Source organism: Bufo bufo, chromosome 1 (genome assembly GCF_905171765.1).
Source record: "Bufo bufo chromosome 1, aBufBuf1.1, whole genome shotgun sequence".
Lineage (NCBI taxonomy): Eukaryota > Metazoa > Chordata > Amphibia > Anura > Bufonidae > Bufo > Bufo bufo.
In genome coordinates, this window is record NC_053389.1 from 383,299,673 (window position 1) to 383,312,615 (window position 12,943).

Below are 12,943 nucleotides of genomic sequence, written 5' to 3' on the forward strand. Positions count from 1 at the left end.
TCTGAACAATTTTAATATTATATTTTTTAATGTGCATTTTTATTGTGTATTTTGTTATATTGTAATTTTGCTTTAATTTTTAGATCTATATATTGGTGTAATAAATCTAATAATTTTTGAATAGTCTTTGTGTGGTCCATTGGGAGAGTGCTCAGCCTCTCTTTACACAGTGTAAAATAGTGTCTCAGGGGTGTTAAAAAGCCGCAAAACAGGGTCTTGATCCCCCTCCAAATACTGGTATCAGCTCTTAGTAAATGACCCCCCATAGAGTGCACTAGTAAACATAAGCCACTGGAAATACTGGTCAGCCTGCAGTAGTGGCTGTGTGTACCCGGCCATCTTGTACATGCCCTTACAACACCTTACATTTCATTCACATCTCTAGTAAGTCAAACAGCGTGGTAACAACTGTGCGACGCTGCCAGTGACGTCACCAGCGAAGCTTGGCGTATCGCTGAGGACGCTACCAGTGACGTCACCAGATCAGTTCGTCGCATGCCTAGAACGTCATCGTTTTCTCCGGGCCTATAGACAACGAGCTTGTGTTCAGGATTGTTAATGTTTACCTCCGGAAGACTTGTGGAAAGTGGGGCGTTCGGAGCTATGGAAAGCGGCAGCGACAGGAAGGTAAGTGACCGGGGACTCCCCCTTATCTCTGGTTGTTGCCGGCATGGTGGGGCTTATACCACTAATTTCCTCTGAGTCTTGACCAACACGTGTATAATTACAGGAACCAGTCTGTACCTCATCAATAAGAAACTGTATGTTTATTGCTATTAATTCCAGTACAATCCCTGTGATCGGTGGGGGGTCTGACCCCGTGCACCCCCACTGTGCCCGCATTACCCGTGTGTTCTCCCTTCACAGGGTCTGACCCCCTGCACCCCCACCTGTGTCCTCCCTTCACAGGGTCTGACCCCCTGCACCCCCACTGTGCCATCACCTGTGTGTCCTCCCTTCACAGGGTCTGACCCCCTGCACCACCACTGTGCCATCACCTGTGTGTCCTCCCTTCACAGGGTCTGACCCCCTGCACCACCACTGTGCCATCACCTGTGTGTCCTCCCTTCACAGAGTCTGACCCCCTGCACCCCCACTGTGCCATCACCTGTGTGTCCTCCCTTCACAGGGTCTGACCCCGTGCACCCCTACTGTGCCATCACCTGTGTGTCCTCCCTTCACAGGGTCTGACCCTGTGCACCCCTACTGTGCCATCACCTGTGTGTCCTCCCTTCACAGGGTCTGACCCTGTGCACCCCTACTGTGCCATCACCTGTGTGTCCTCCCTTCACAGGGTCTGACCCTGTGCACCCCTACTGTGCCATCACCTGTGTGTCCTCCCTTCACAGGGTCTGACCCTCTGCACCACCACTGTGCCATCACCTGTGTGTCCTCCCTTCACAGGGTCTGACCCTCTGCGCCATCACCTGTGTGTCCTCCCTTCACAGGGTCTGACCACCTGGACCCCCACTGTGCCAGCATCACTTGTGTGTCCCCCCTTCACAGGGTCTGACCCCCTGCACCCCCACTGTGCCATCACCTGTGTGTCCTCCCTTCACAGGGTCTGACCCCCTGTACCCCCACTGTGCCAGAATCACCTGTGTGTCCCCCCTTCACAGGGTCTGACCCCCTGCACCCCCACTGTGCCAGCATCACCTGTGTGTCCCCCCTTCACAGGGTCTGACCCCCTGCACCCCCACTGTGCCATCACTTGTGTCCTCCCTTCACAGGATCTGACCTCGTGCACCCCTACTGTGCCATCAGCTGTGTGTCCTCCCTTCACAGGGTCTGACCCCGTGCACCCTCACTGTGCCATCACCTGTATGTCCTCCCTTCACAGGATCTGACCCCGTGCACCCCCACTGTGCCATCACCTGTGTGTCCTCTCTTCACAGGGTCTGATCCTGTGCACCCCTACTGTGCCATCAGCTGAGTGTCCTCCCTTCACAGGGTCTGATCCCCTGCACCCCCTCTGTGCCATCCCCTGTGTGTCCTCCCTTCACAGGGTCTGACCCCCTGCACCCTCACTGTGGCATTGGCTGTGTGTCCTCCCTTCACAGGATCTGACCCTGTGCACCCCCATTGTGCCATCAGCTGTGTGTCCTCCCTTCACAGGGTCTGACCCCGTGCACCCCTACTATCAGCTGTGTTTCCTCCCCTCACAGGGTCTGATCCCCTGCACCCTCGCTGTGGCATCGGCTGTGTGTCCTCCCTTCACAGGGTCAACCCAGTCACCCAGCAGAGAAGGCGATGCTGCTGTCTCTTCATGCTCAGGATTGCATGGGTTCCTGAGGTTGGACTCCCATCATAAAATGCTAGCATTCTCACCTCTTTATAGGATGGGGAAAGCATACAGGACTTGGCCAATTTTCCATTTTTTTTTTTCTTCCCCACCTTACAAGAGCCACAACATTTTTATTTTTCCATTCACATAGCTTGTTTTTTGTAGGATAAGTTGCGTCCTTTAATAGCATCATTCAGTTTAACATATCGTGTATTAAAAAACATGAAGAAAATAATTTTTTGTGGGTTAAAAAAAAAATGTGGACAATTTTTTGGGTTTTTTATTTTCATGGCGATCACTGTGCAGTAAAAAGGACACGACTTTATTCTGCAGGTCAGTACAATTGATCACTTTTTATTACAATTTTTTTATCAGACAAGGTGGGCAAAAACGGGTATTCAGGCGTTTTTGTTTTTTTTCTGTTCTGCCGCTCAACGTACAGGATACTTTTAGATTTGACCAATTTCAACATTTTACCAATTAAGTTTATGTTTTTATATTTTAAATTGGGAAAGGGGGTGGTTAGAATTTTTTTGTTTTGTTTGTTTTTTTACGTTTAAAATAATAGGCCCGTAAAGTTAAAAATTGTTGCATTAAAAACAACTATAGACTGCATACGTATATTTTCCTGCAGAGTGATCAATAAGAGAGGGACCCGATATAGGGATAGTGGTAAATGATAGAAAGAGAAGAAATGTTTAGACAGAGGGACACAGTGCTGGGTCTCACACCCTAGGTGTCCCTAATTCTGCCTATGTCGACTTCTCACTATCAAACCCTAAAACATCCCTCTCTTAATTTTAGACTGCCCAGCTTCGTCAGACAGATATGAAAGGGTCCAGCCACTGAGAAAATAGCCATCCTAGTGCCCAAGGGCCAGGAAGCACAATAAATGCATGATAACACAGGCATCTCTGAATAAAATATGAATATATAAGGTTTTATGACTTATTTTTGTACCTTGAATGCTGTTTTGCACAATATCACCTCATAAATAAACTGGGGGAGAAATATACTGACATTGTGGATTTGAATATTGTCTTGAAGAGATGGTATGTGGAGCTCTGCACTGTATTCAAAATTTTTGGTCGCTAAAATGTTAAATTATGAAGGTGATATCCACAGAATGCCATAAATGTCCCATAGGTGCACATCCCACCTCTGAGACCCACAACTATTTCAAGTGTTGAAATCCCCAACAACACCCAACCTCTGAAAATGGACAGGTGGCCATGCATGCATACCCTGTTATTTTCAGAATTCCTATAGGAATGAATGGTGAGAGCCGTGCCTGAGCTGCCACTACTCCATTCACAGCAACGGCAAATCAGATCTATCGTATCTTGTGGATATGCCATGAATGTCAAGGTGGAAATGCCCCTTTATTTGTTGTAATAATATTGTATTTAAATTGTGTCTCATTCCAGAGAGCTCTCGAGGAGGAGGAGGAGGAGGAGGACAATGCTTTGTCAGAAGATGACGACTATGTGCCCTATGTACCACTCAAGCAGCGGAGGCAGCAGCTGGTAACTTGCTGTTTATTTGTCTTTGCTTTTGGGTGATCTTCCCCCATCTGTTTTGTACCACCATAGGAATGTACCTATAAGGCTACTTTCACTCCAGCGTTTTTGCTGGATCCATCAAGATAATACAACAATCTACATCTGTTATGAATGGATCCGGTTGTAATATCTTTAAAATAGCAGTGGTGGATCCGTCTCTAAAACCATTGTAAGTCAATGGGGGACGTATAAAGAGAAAACAGATTCGTGTCCATTGACTTACATTGTGGGTCATGACTGATCCGTCAGTTCAGTTTTGTCCCCATTGACAATGAATGAGTACAAAACTGAAACGTTTTCCTCCGCTATTGAGACCCTATCACGGATCTCGATAGCCGAAAGGGAAAACGCTGGTGTGAAAGTAGCCTAACAGTGTTGGTAACAGTTCAATATACAGCGCCTTGAAAATGTATTCATACCCCTTGAACTTTTCCCACATTTTTTCATGTTACACCCACAAACTTAAAGGGGTTGTCCTGGTTCAGAGCTGAACCCGGACATATCCCCGTTTTCACCCAGGCATGCTCCGATGCTCTCCTTTGCCCTGTACTAAATCGCGCAGAGCAAAGGCATTTTCTGGAGTTCCGTTAACCCTGTAAAACGGCTAGGGCAGCGCTAAAGCCCACCCATCAGAGCCGGTGACGTCACCGAACACACTGCTGGACAGAAGCCCCCGGCCCGGCAGTGTGCTTTTGTAAATAAAAGAGCCCTTGCCCTGCGTAATCCAGCGCAGAGCAAGGGAGCGCATCGGAACATGAAATGCTCCAATGCTAACATCAGGGGGGCTGCCTGGGTGAAATTATGAGTATGTCCGGGTTCAGCTCTGAACCCGGACAACCCCTTTAAATGTATTTTATTGGGGTTTTATGTGGTAGACCAACACAAAGTAGCAAGTATGTGTGAAGTGAAAAGGAAATGATACACGAGTTTCAAAATGTTTTTAATAAATAAAAATCTGAAAGTGCTTTATGTATTTGTATTGAGCCCCCTGTACTCTGATACCCCTAAATAAAATCCAGAGTGACGAATCACCTTCAGAAATCACCTAATTAGTAAATAGAGTACACCTGTGTGCAGTTTATTCTCAGTATAACTACAGATGTTCTGTGAACGCCTCAGAGATTTGTTAGAGAAAATTAGTGATCAAAACGCATCATGAAAAGGAACACACAAGACAGGTCAGGGATAAACTTGTGGAGAAGATTAAAGCAGGGTTAGGTTATAAAGAACAAAACAAAACCCAAGCTCTGAACATCTCACATAGCTTTATTCAATCCATCATCCGAAAATGGAAGGAGTATGGCACAACTGCAATTAGAGAAGAAGCCAAGAGGCCCATGGTCACTCTGGAGAAGTTGCAGAGAACCACAACTCAGGTGGGAGAATCTGTCCACAGGACAACTATTAGTCGTGTACTCCACAAAATTAGCCTTTATGGAAGAGTGGCAAGAAGAAAGACATTTTTGAAAGCAAGCTTTAAGAAGTCCTGCAGTTTGCCACAAGCCATGTAGGGAACACAGCAAACATGTGGAATGAGGTGCCCTGGACAGATGAGACCAAAGTGGAACTTTTTGGCCTAAATGCAAAACTCTATGTGTTGGGGAAAACTAACACTGCCATCACCCTGAACACACCAACCCACAGTGAAACATGGTGGCAGCAGCATCATGCGGTAAGGATGCTTTTCTTCGGCAAGTACAGGTAAGCTGATCAGAGTTGATGGGAAGATGGATGGAGCTACATACATGGCAATCCTGGAGGAAAACCTGTTATAGGCTGAAAAAGACTTGAGACTGGGGTGGAGTTCACCATCCAGCAGGACAACAACCCTAAACATACAGCCATAACTACAATGAAATGGTTTAGATCAAAGCATAGTCAAACCAGACCTAAATCCCATTGAGAATCTGTGGCAAGACTTGAAATTGCTGTTTACAGACGCTCTCCATCCAATATGACTGAACTTGAGCTATTTTGCAAAGAAGAATGGGCAAAAATTTCAGCCTCTAGATGTGCAAAGCTGGTAGAGACACACCCCAAAGACTTGCAGCTGTAATTTCAGCGAAACGTGGTCCTACGAAGTATTGACTCTGGGGCTAAATATAAATGCACACGACATTTGCCAGATATAGTAAAAATTTTGAAAACCATATATCATTTTTATTTCACTTCACACATACATATCACATAAAATCCCAATAAAATAAATTTAATTTCGTGGGTGTAACGTGAAAAAAGGTGAAAAAGTTTTAGGCGTATGAATACTTTTTCAAGGCACTGTATATTTTTACTGCAAGCAATTCTCCTGGTTTCTGCTCTATTTGTATATTGATAGAATACAAGTCCCCTCTAAGTTGCATTCACACAATGTATTTTCACAGCCGGTCTGCATTTTTTGCGGATCGCACATGGATCCATTCATTTCAGTGGTGCCGCAAAAAACGAGGACAGCACACCATGTACTGTCTGTATCCATATGTCTTTCTATGGCCCCACAAAAAAAAGAACATGTCCTATTCTTGTTTTTTTTTTTTCTGCAGACAAGAATAGGCATTTGTAACATAGTGCGGGACCTGCGTAAGGGGAAAATGCGGGATGCACACGGCTGGTGTCTGTTTTGCGGATCTGTGGTTTCCAGTCCACAAAATGGACCTTATCATTTGAATGGCCCGTTAAAGCCATTTTTCTTATTTTACTCACAGCTTCAGAAGCGTTTGCAGATGCGTAAGAAAGGAGTCATAGAAGAAGAGCAGAAGGACAGTGGCAGTGAGCAGCGTGGGGATGAAGATGACATCCCTTTGGGACCCCGATCTAATGTCAGTCTTTTGGATCAGCATCAGCACTTAAAGGAGAAAGCAGAAGGTATGTAGTACCTTCACCATTGCCTGCAAGTAGTTTGTTGGCTTAAAGCCACCGTGTGGATCACCATACAAATGTCACTATAAATTTATAGTTATCTTTAATCTTTTCTAGTGCAGTTTCTCTGAATCCCAATTCCCTCTTTTTTTTGTAAAATGGCTACTAGTTTCTAATCCATCCAAGAGTAGACAACCAAAGCACAGTGTGCATTGGGACGCCTACAAAGCTGGTGACCATTTTATAGAAATGTATTTGGAAGAAGAGCTCGAGGAGAGTGCCAGGTATGCATTATTATACTTAATGGGGCTGACGAGCATTCCGATTGCATCTGGTAGTGCCGGGTCTGGAGACTTCCAAAAGGCTGTTCTCTGCTGGAACACACTCATTCGCAGAGGGAATGCAGTAAAAACTAAACGCATAAAACTATGGAGGAATAGCACTTTTACTTTCATGCATTTTCATCCCATTTGGAATTTTCCAGCTTTCCACTATATCTTATGCAATATAAAATGGTGCCATTAGAAAGTGCAATTTGTCCCTCAAAAAACAAGCCCTCATACTTCTGTGTGAACAGAAAAACAAATAGTATGGTCTGGGAAGTCTGAGAGTAAAAAACGCTTGGGCCTTAAAGGGGTTGTCTCACTTTAGCAAATGGCATTTATTATGTAGAGAAAGTTAATACAAGCCACTTACTAATGTATTGTGATTCTCCATATTGCTTCCTTTGCTGGCTGGATTCATTTTTCCATCACATTATACACTTCTTGTTTCCATGGTTACAGACCACCCTGCAATCCATCAGTGGTGGCCAGGATCTTGCACACTTTAGGAAAAAGCTCCAGTCTATGAGTTCACCAGAGAGGCCGGCGCTTTATCTTATAGTGTGCAATAACGGCCATCGCTGCTTGATTATAAGGTGGTTGTATCCATTGAAACGAGAAGTGTATAATGTGGTGGAAAATGAATCAAGCCAGCAAGGGAAGCAATATGGACAATAAAAGTACATTAGCAAGTGATTTATATTAACTTTCTCTACATTATAAATGTCACTTGATGAGACCCATCTGGGGGGCGTGGCCTGGTCGGGCATGTAAGCGGACGTACCTGAGGGGAGCTCCTGACCTGCCGTCTGCCATCCTGAAAAATCCTGCTTCTGCAGCAAGCGCCGCTGCTCTAAATTTCACTGTGGGGCACCGGAGAGTGTGCGGACCCTATACAGAGAGCCATGACCCGTACAGGCAAGAAGGAGAGAGGGAGCTGAGAGAGGCCGGCACGTCCACGCCTGTCAAACAAGATGGCGCTGCATCGGAGGTGCGGGCCGCAGACCTGGCGGCTCGCCTGGGTAAATACGCCCGCTCAACCGCAAACATACCTCCATCTGAGGCGCCTGCACCACCCATTGCCGCATCGGGAGAGACAGCTGTGAGGCAGAAAGCCTCGGCATCGCCGACATTGGGGCCTGAATATGAGCAATTACAGGCGGGGGAGATGGCTGGAGCTTCAGCTTCTGTCCCACTAGCTCCACCTAGTGGCCCTGCATCTTTATGTACTCGGCACACACAGATTGGACAGCCTGATGAAAATACTGGTGAGCCTACGTCTAAAGATATTTTTAAGGCAGCCCAGCAAAGCAACAGCTCGCTTACTCTTCTTACCACTAACATGGGAAGCCTGCAAGAAAGTGTATCCTTTCTCCGTCAAGACCTTAAAAAAGTCACTGATAGGATGACTGAGGTTGAAGCCAGAGTGAGCACAGTAGAGGACCAACTGCCCCCTGTTAAAAGAGATCTGGGCAGGGTTATTCACAATGTAACCCTGTTGATGTCAAAAGCAGGCGATCTAGAGAATCGTTCAAGGAGGAACAATCTCAGGTTGGTGGGGGTCCCCGAGAAAGCTGAAGGTCCTGATCCAGTATCCTTTTTTGAAGATTGGATTACACTTAAATTTGGCAAGGACTTGTTATCCAGGATGTTTGCTATTGAAAGGGCGCACAGAGTGCCGTTTCGCGCTCCGCCACCAGGGGCCCCACCACGTCCAGTTCTAATGAAGCTTCTACACTTCAGGGACAGGGACAATATACTTAAGAAAGCAAGAGATCATCCGGGGCTATTGATTAATGGAAGCAAAATTTGCGATTTATCCAGACTTCTCTGCAGAGGTCCAACGGAAGAGTCAAGTTCCTGGATGTGAAAAGACGCCTTCGGAATCTACAAATTCCGTACTCCATGCTGTATCCGGCCAAGCTCCGCGTAGTGGCGCATGGAGAAATTTGCTTCTTTGACACCCCCCTGGAGGCGGCGCAGTGGATTGACACCAATGAGTCTTTGTTGAAGAATTCAGCATCTGTGGGATGAGTGTCCTGTCTATTCTAGAGTTGGAGCACGTGAGATATGACAGATATGTTCATGGACATGTTTGATATGTTCTGCATATTGATGCTTTGCGTATTGGTCGTTCCTTATTACTGTCTACTGTTCTTATGACCTTCTGTTTATATTATCTGAGTTTTATATGTAGGGTCCGTAGACCCTTATGTTACTCCGGTGACTAGTTGCGGGTATCACCTGAAAATGTTTAACTATGTTTATGCACTTTGATTATATTCAGCATGCTGCAAATTCACTTACATGTGGGCAGGTCAGCATAGGTAACCCGATTTATGTTTACATTCCTCCACGGGTTTTCCTGTGGCAGCTATTCCGCCATATATATGGCCGACCGTAGGGAATTTTTTTCGCCCTGTTTGTGGGATTTTTCAGGGTAGGGATCCTATCCTTGCCGCTAGCTGTTTTGGGGTTAGTTTTTGGGAATGGGTGGGCTGAGCGATGGAGCGGGGTCCGAGTACTTCTGCTGTGTATAAGGAGTAAAGAGGTAACATGTATGATGGCTGTGGTGTGCGTGGATGGTAAATATACTATGTGGTTCTATGGCGAATAGTCTTAAGATAATAGGGTGGAATGTTAGGGGTTAAGGTGATTCAAATACACGTACTGCGATGTTTATGACACTGCAACACTTTCATCCTGCTATATTTTGTCTGTCAGAGACTCATCTATCTACCAACATTACTTCGGTCCTACAAAGGCCGTGGATTGGTCACGCATTTCACTCCATATTCTCTTCTCATTCTAGGGGTGTAAGTGTTCTAGTGCATAAATCTTTGCCATTTATATGTCATTCGTCTCGCATAGACTATAATGAACGGTATGTTGTCTCCCCTGTACCTGTTATCAGTGGTCCTTTATATTAGTAGCAGTGTACATTCCCCCTCCCTACAGCAGTGAGGTAATAAAATAAATTATGAGATATGTTGAGGATCTACCCCAATGCCCTATTCTGATAATAGGTGATTTTAATACGTGCCCCTCAGTAACACTGGATAGGGGAGGGATGTCGGGAGCTAATAGGGACTCTAACTTTGCCAGTGTGTTGCAGGAACTGGACTTGCATGACATTTGGCGGGGGAGGAACCCGAATGTGCGTCAGTTTTCATGTTTCTCTAGTTCTCACCATTCGCTGTCACGGATTGATTTAGCTGTAGGTTCACCTGACGTGCTGTCGCTGGTGGCAGAAATCAAATACTTACCTAGAAGTCTCTCCGACCATTCCCCGATTTTTTTTAATTTTTAATTTTTTTTTTTTATTTTATTCATTTTTATTATTATTTTTTTATAATTTTTTTTAATAGAATTACATCCGGGCACTAGACGTCCCCCTGGGATCGGGACATGGAAACTTAACCCCTTTTGGCTACAACTGGTAGATGGGGAGAATGGCATGGTGGAGGAATTCAAAGAGTTCTTTGCGCAAAATTTTGGGTCGGAAAGTATGGGCTTGGTGTGGGATACTTGCAAAGCATATGCCAGAGGCCTTTATATTCAGAAGACTAGCAGACATAAAACTAAATCTCGTGAAGCCCAGAAAAAGCTGCAAGCTTTAGTGGTGGAGGTGGAGGAAAGGTTTGTAAATACACCTGATAGGGCAAGTGAGGACTCCCTTATAGTAGCTCAGGCGGGGTTGAAGCAGCATTTATTGCAAACGGCGGACAACCGCAGGTTTTTTGTAAAACAAAAATATTTTGAGGCGGGGGAAAGTTCTGGTAAGCTACTGGCTAGGGTTATTAGAGCCCAGGAGGGACCATCCAAAATCTTGTCTATCCAGAGGGTAGATGGTTCTCTTGCCACGGCGGATGAGGAGATTCTGTCAGTCTTCCAGACCTATTATGAATCCCTGTATAGGACTAAATTAATGGTGGATTCTACTAATTATAGCTAATTATCTTACAGAGATTGAGATTCCGAGACTATCAGCGACAAGTGCAGCAGGGTTAGAAGGACCTTTAACACTCAAGGAGATGGAATTGGCCTTACAATCATTTCCCAATGAGAAAGCTCCGGGATAGATGGACTACCAATCAAATTTTTTTAAAAGTATAGTAGTGTCCTAATGCCCCACTTAATGTCAGTTTTTAATGATTCTCTTCAATCAGGAAACCTTCCTGCTTCTATGAAAGAGGCTATTGTAATGGTCCTGCCCAAACCTGGTAAGGATCCCAGATCCCCTGACTCGTACAGACCAATTTCATTGTTAACCTCTGATATTAAGATTCTGGCAAAAGTTTTAGCGAACGGTCTACAGTCCGTCATTTCCACTATTATTCATAGTGATCAGGCGGGTTTCATGCCTGACAAGTCTACTTCGGTTAATCTTAGATGACTTTTTCTTAATACTCAGAGAAGAGCTGAGTCTGCCAGAGGTCGAGCCATCCTTTCATTGGATGCGGCTAAGGCCTTTGATAGCGTTGAATGGAGTTATCTTTGGGAGGTGTTGCGAGTCATGGGGTTTGGGAAGACCTTTATCTCCTGGGTTCAGTTGTTATACAATGGCCCCACGGCTAGGATACGGGCGAATGGGGGAACATCGGAGTCATTCAGATTGGGAAGAGGAACCCGTCGGGGATGCCCATTATCCCCCCTTTTGTTTGCTATTGCAATTGAGCCACTTGCCTGTTTGTTGCGTTCATCTGATAAGATTGTAGGATTTCCCTGTGGGACTTGGGAGGAGTGGGTGTCCCTTTACGCTGATGACATGTTAATCTATTTGGGTAATGTGGAACAGTCTTTAGGTCCTGTTATGACATTTATACGGGAGTTTGGTGATAGGTCTGGTCTCCGTATCAACTGGGATAAGTCCACTCTCCTACCGTTAGATGAATCTGCTATAACTCTTATCCCAAAATCTTGTCCATTGCAAATTGCGCATCAGGTCAAATATCTGGGGATAATGGTTACAGCAAATCCTAACCGTTATATTAAACTTAATATAGAGCCGCTCTTAATCATAATGTTGGATAAAATTAAGGCTTGGTGCAAGTTGCCGCTATCTGAAATTGGGAGGTGTAACCTTCTTAAAATGATTCTCATGCCCAAACTCATGTATATATTGCATAATTCCCCGGTATGGATTCCTCGCAGAATATTCATAAAAATTGATAGGCTATTCAGGGATTTGATTTGGCGACATAAAAAAGCGCGGATTAGACTAAACACTCTGCAGAGAGGGAAAGAGGAGGGAGGGCTATCAGTACCGAATGCATGGCTTTACTACATCTCGGGGATGGGGGAGGACTCCTGGAGACGTTGCCTCAGCCAGATTAGTGGCACACATTATTGGGCACAGTTCTCCGGTGGCTTTATTAAAAATTTGTGGAATTGTTGGTAAGCTGTCGGGGCATCCCACACTTTTTATGATGCACAAGGTTTGGCAGAAATGCCGGGCGCTGTTATCAGTAAAAGGATTTACGCAGTTTTCCCCTATCTGGAGAAATCCGCACCTTCTTGAACTATTCCAGTTAGATGGCTTTTCACCCTGGGAGCGCAAAGGAGTGAGATATTTATGTCAACTACAGAGTGCCGATGTTTTTAAGTCCTTTGAACAGTTGAGAACTGAATTTGGTCTCCCGCACACGACCTTCTATCAATTTCTTGAGTTTCTTATCAGAACTTTTGGTCCGCAGTTCTGGCCCTAATAAAAGACGCATTTAATATCACGGTTCCGCCTGGACCGAAAGCATGTGTGGTCGGGATATTAGACATCAAAAATCGTCATCACCGTCTGGCAGTAAACTAATAGCCATATTCTGGCTTAGACCTCAATCTCCGACTAGGGGAGAATTCCTCAATAGAATGTCAGATATAATACGCTTAGAGAAAGGTGTGTATGTTAAAAGAAAATGTGT

General features: G+C 45.1%; 1 protein-coding gene across 1 annotated transcript in view; it reads left to right on the plus strand.

Moving 5' to 3' along the window:
- Positions 1-482: 482 nt before the first annotated feature.
- DDX41 (DEAD-box helicase 41) overlaps positions 483-12,943 on the plus strand; it is a 72,565-nt gene continuing 60,104 nt past the window's right edge. The window contains exons 1-3 of the mRNA XM_040405458.1: positions 483-627; positions 3,712-3,810; positions 6,549-6,708. Coding sequence (XP_040261392.1) covers positions 559-627; positions 3,712-3,810; positions 6,549-6,708 — 328 coding nt within the window. The 5' untranslated portion in view covers positions 483-558. The remainder of the gene's footprint in view (positions 628-3,711; positions 3,811-6,548; positions 6,709-12,943) is intronic.